The 5,333-nt window shown below is 42.4% G+C and overlaps 1 protein-coding gene across 1 annotated transcript; it reads right to left on the bottom strand.

Annotated features, from left to right (window-relative positions):
• Positions 1-1,546: 1,546 nt before the first annotated feature.
• HD556DRAFT_1305447 (uncharacterized protein) lies at positions 1,547-5,333 on the bottom strand (the record flags this gene model as incomplete). Its single annotated transcript, XM_041299780.1, has 14 exons — positions 1,547-1,611; positions 1,788-1,805; positions 1,828-1,854; positions 1,914-2,009; positions 2,092-2,337; positions 2,377-3,113; positions 3,164-3,275; positions 3,345-3,527; positions 3,886-3,974; positions 4,028-4,173; positions 4,226-4,388; positions 4,813-4,928; positions 4,989-5,134; positions 5,177-5,333. 14 exons carry the CDS (start codon positions 5,331-5,333, stop codon positions 1,547-1,549), a joined length of 2,301 nt encoding a protein of 766 aa, XP_041164169.1.

Genomic DNA, 5,333 nt, shown 5'->3' with positions numbered 1-5,333 from the left:
AGTCACTTTCCATGTAGAACCCTGGCTCCGGATGTGCCAAAAGTCTGTAGAATCATGGCCAGCCAGTCACTGGCCGGAGTATGCAAACTCCAGCTGGCCGGAGTATGTGGAATCAGTGTGACTGGTGTAGATATATACATATTAGAATTACTGTAAACACAATAACTAGCCTTATGCCTACAAAATGTATAATACAGCTGGCCGGAGTATGTAGAATTAGTGTTTAGTGTTAATATATATATAAATGATTACCATCAGTGGTAGTGGCTAGCTTTATGCCTGCAAGATATAGAATTCAGCTAGCTAGTTGGCTGGCCTGATTTCACTGCAGGTAGAATCAAGCTTGCCAGTATGCAATTCTGTAACCAATGACTGACCAGCCTTGACTCCACTGTTGTAGAATCAAGAATCAAACTGGCCAGGACACAATGTTGAAACTGATAACTGGCCAGTCTTGGTTCTACATGTTGTAAAATCAAGTCAGCCAGTCACTTGTTATTAAGTTGCATACTGGCCAGATAGCCTGTACAACATGTAGAATCAAGACTGGCCAGTTATCAGTTCCAACATTGCATCCTGGCCAGTTTAATTCTACAACCGTAGAATTAAAGCTGGCCGGTTTAATCCTATAGAAGAATCAAGCCTGGCTAATTATTGGTTTGGGATTTCTATACGAGTACTAGTCATTAGTTACAGAATGTCATACTGGCCAGTTATCAGTTTTAATATTGCATCCTGGCCAGTTTGATTTTACACCAGTAGAAACAAGGCTGGCCAGTTATCAGTTCCAACATTGCATCCTGGCCGGTTTGATTTTACACCAGTAGAAACAAGGCTGGCCAGTTATCAGTTCCAACATTGCATCCTGGCCGGTTTAATTTTACACCAGTAGAATCAAGGCTGGCCAGTTATCAGTTCCAACATTGCATCCTGGCCGGTTTAATTTTACACCAGTAGAATCAAGGCTGGCCAGTTATCAGTTCCAACATTGCATCCTGGCCGGTTTAATTCTACAACATGTAGAATCAAGACTGGCCAGTTATTAGTTTTAATATTGCTCGGTTTAATTGTACAATAGTAGAAACAAGGCTGGCCAGTTATCAGTTCCAACATTGCATCCTGGCCGGTTTAATTCTACAACATGTAGAATCAAGACTGGCCAGTTATTAGTTTTAATATTGCTCGGTTTAATTGTACAATAGTAGAATCAAGACTAGCTAATTATTGTTTTGTAATTTCTATACTAGTCATTAGTTACAGAATTTCATACTGGCCAGATAGCTTGTACAACATGTAGAATCAAGACTGGCCAGTCATCAGTTTTAATATTGCATCCTGGCCGGTTTAATTGTACAATAGTAGAATCAAGACTGGCCGGTTTTCAATCACAACATTGCATCCCGGCCGGTTTAATTCTACAACATGTAGAATCAAGACTGGCCGGTTTTCAATCACAACATTGCATCCCGGCCGGTTTAATTGTACAATAGTAGAATCAAGACTGGCCGGTTTTCAATCACAACATTGCATTCCGGCCGGTTTGATTTTACAACAGTAGAATCAAGACTGGCTGGTTTTCAATTCCAACATTGCATCCCGGCCGGTTTAATTCTACAACATGTAGAATCAAGACTGGCCAGTTATTAGTTTTAATATTGCTCGGTTTAATTGTACAATAGTAGAATCAAGGCTGATCAGTCATTGGTTTCAGATTTGTATACTGGTCAGATAGTTCCTACGACATGTATGATCAAGACTGGCTGGTTATTGGTTTCAACATTTCATACCGGCCGACTTGATTCTGTCTATTGTAGAATCAAGGCTAACCAGTTATTGGTATCAGAATTACATGGACTGCATAGGGTAGATATAAGCTAGTTATATACTCTTATAAGGGCCAGCCATGTACATACATGCTGTAGGAACCATCTGGCCAGTCCATATCTTAAATACAATTATCTCGGCCAGCTGTGGACTACATAGAGTGGAGCTAGTGCTAGCTAAGCTACCTTGTCATTCATTAGCATTGAGAATTATCCTGTCATATTTTTCCTAGCAAAGACAGTATACCAGATCAAAGTATAAATTGACATCCATTGAAATTTTTCTCTGCCTCCTCAACAAATCTTCCCCACATCAAGACCTGCTGATAAGCATAGGCTTGATGACCAGGTCTGGTGGCTTGGCCACCCCTTCTCTCCCATTCATTCTGGTGGTACTTGAACCAGTTTATGGTCCAACCCATTTCATGTCTTACCAGCCTTAATTCCTCTTGCCATCTATTCCATCTAGCCTTAGCCTTCAACCAGTTCACCCTGTAGACTAGATCGGTTGGAGCTTTAGTGACATATCATAGAGATAAAGATTTTTTCTTACATTCATCTATCCAGGCATCGTCTTGACCTTGGCTTGCATTATTTCCCCTCCAAAACCAAGCCAGCCTGTCTGACCCTTGTCCAAATCTATTTTCTTCTGTCACCTCTTTGTCTATACTGAGCTCTGTAGGCGATATTGGCTGATAAAGACTCCCCAAGGTGGCTTTGTCCATGCCTAGACCTTCCATTGCTGACCTTGCCCTCTGATAGCTTCTTACACACTTGTCAATTTTGAGCTGACAGCGTTGAGCTTCTTGCTTTGACCTAGTCCCAGCCCATGTAGAATTAGCACTTCGAAAATACTGACGATAGATGATAGCCTTATGACCAAGGGCCATTCGAAGCTTTTCGAGGCAGTCAATGGCTTGGCCCTTTCGAAGTTCTAATTCTTCAGCTTGGAGGGGACCCAGTCCGAGAGCCAATGCATCCTGGTAGGGCACTGATGATGGCATCCAGATACCCATCTCTTCAGCCAAGATTTCTTCGTCAATATACTCTGAGATCTCTTCATCTGAGACCTCTCCCCAACCATTTTCATCATGACCTGCATAGCAGAATCTAGGATCGTCGGAATGCACTGTTGCAGTTCCAAGATCCATACCAGCAGTCATGGCATCAGCTGTTTCATGAAATTTAGCTATCCTAGCTGTCAATCTCTGTCGCTTCTCTTCTATAGAAACTTTCTGTCCTGGGGTTGCATCAGTAGGAAGTTGTCGAATATCTGCCCTTAGTCCATCCCTAAAATAGTACTATGTCAAACGGTTTCTCTATTTTTATTGGTTACATACTGTAAATCCTCCAGATTGATGCCAGTAATGAGCCAAGAGACTGTCCCAGGTTTGCTAGTGTCGGTATTCTCAGACTCAGTTAATTTGAGTCTAATCTCTGCCATAGTTGGAGCTAGATACAAATACTGATCAGATGTCTGTACAAGAATAGCAGCCTCACAACTAGACAGAGTTCACTTACCTTTGTTCATCTGCAACTGATAGATGTCAAGATACTCTCCACGTTGTTCCATGGCCTTTTTCTCATTGATCTTCCATATCGAAATCTTCTCAGGGTCCAGAGACAGAGTGAGCTCGTCAAAGGGAGACTTTGTGTCATCAACACCTTTGAGAGCCCGTTTGTACTTTTTCAAGAGAGTCTTCACTGGAAGCTCAATTGTCAAGCTTGTTCAAATGCAAAATTTGGAGGGCTTACTTATTCCCACTATTTTTTTCCAGTTTGAGTCTCGCATATGATCATCAAGAACTTCTTGACAGGTGAGCCTGACTCATTGACCGAGCAGTTGGGGAGATCTTATTGAATGGTGCCCACAGAGTCTCCAAAATCTTCCCATCAACATGTCCAGCCCCTTGAATAAAGTTGAGGCTGTACCTTGCAAAGCAAGCTAATTTGTGAGCGCTAAGATGGAATTTTCCAACTGCTGGAACGATGTGCATATTTTCAGGTACAGACAAGCCCTTGCTCTGGGCTACTCTCTGTAGAAAATTAATGCTCCACTGACACCCCACATCATAAATGATGAGGGAAGAGTCTATACCAGCTGAATGATAATTCAATGCATTGCATATTGAGTAGTCGATATTCATGTGTCTAAAAATTACCTGAGCTTGCATAACATGTTGATTTGGAGGACATACACAGACCTTTCGCCCTTCTGAAAATCAACTATACTATGAGGAACAAAGCATCCATGTCGAGCACAAGCAGTTGCTCCTACACCTGTAGCTCGAAGATTGCTCCTGCTGATATTGGCTGCATTTACTGCACGATGATTGCTGCAAGAAGACCACTACAAAGATAGTGAAGCATGAACGAAAAGTGGTTGTCATGAGCCAACTCACCTCTTTACTTTCTACAGCCGATGACAGATGAGTCTGGTATTCTTGATCTTTCACCATATACCCAAGCCCATCTGACAAACTAATGTCCAACTGTGGTTTTCTCATTACCATATGTTGAGCAGTGAAGTTCCCGTCTACCACATATCTTTGTGAAACAAGCCAACTGTACAAACAGGTAAGCATAAGGTTAAAAATGTGCAAAAAAGAAAAGTAGAAGTCTCTCTCCGGACCAACTCTCTGGCTGGCATGTCTTTGAGTGACATCTATGCACCTCAGTTTAACCGGCCAGCATGGTTATGCATGCTATCTGTGTCAAGCTAGCAAGCCAATTTAATGTGCCGGCCGGCCTGGTTTTACATCCAGTCTATGCCATGCTGGCCAGCTTGATTAGAACATAAGTCAGTCCGGCCGGAGCTCTCGTACACTATGCAGTGTAGGGCTAGCCAGTGAGTATGATATTCTCAAGTGTGGTAGAGAAATTGAGTCGCCTCTCCTTAGAATGAGATGGATAAATGACTTGCCTTTCATATCTGGCTTGCCAGTCAGGAGGTAGGTTAATCCCAGGCTGTGGACAAGCAGGGCAAAACCAAGCCAGATCACCCTTGTCCGGTTTCTGCTCATCATTATGGGCAAAGCCAAACCATTTTCGACTCATCAAGTCTCTCCACAGTCGAGACACTCTCATAAGTTCTCGATATCGATTCTAGAAAAACAAATTGGTACTGTTAGTTTAACTTTCACCAAGAAGACTTATAAGACTTACAGGAACAGTATCTGGGAAACAGTTATTGGTCATTCGACGGATTTTTTCAAAGAAGCTGGATGCTGAAGTCTTGCACTCCAGTGCATCAATTAGAAAATGATTGAGGACATCAAAAGTAAAGGCAGTCTGTGGTCGAGTGGTACTGGCTGGAAATAATTTAGCTTTCAGCAATTGCAAATGCTGCTGACAATCGACCCCAGGACAGCTGCACCAGACAACGTTGTGCAAAAACACTCCAGTGGAATGTACAATGGTCAACTTGGTTGGTATAGTTGAACCATGAACTGTCTCCATTGGTGAAAAATTGGCCTCTGCGTCCATCGGAATATTCTCCCATGCATGCAT

The sequence above is a fragment of the Suillus plorans genome (genome assembly GCF_016647745.1).
Source record: "Suillus plorans strain S12 chromosome Unknown HD556scaffold_10, whole genome shotgun sequence".
In the NCBI taxonomy this organism is placed as follows: Eukaryota; Fungi; Basidiomycota; class Agaricomycetes; order Boletales; family Suillaceae; genus Suillus; species Suillus plorans.
Note: the sequence above shows the minus strand (reverse complement) of the source record. Positions and strands in the feature narration are given on the sequence as shown.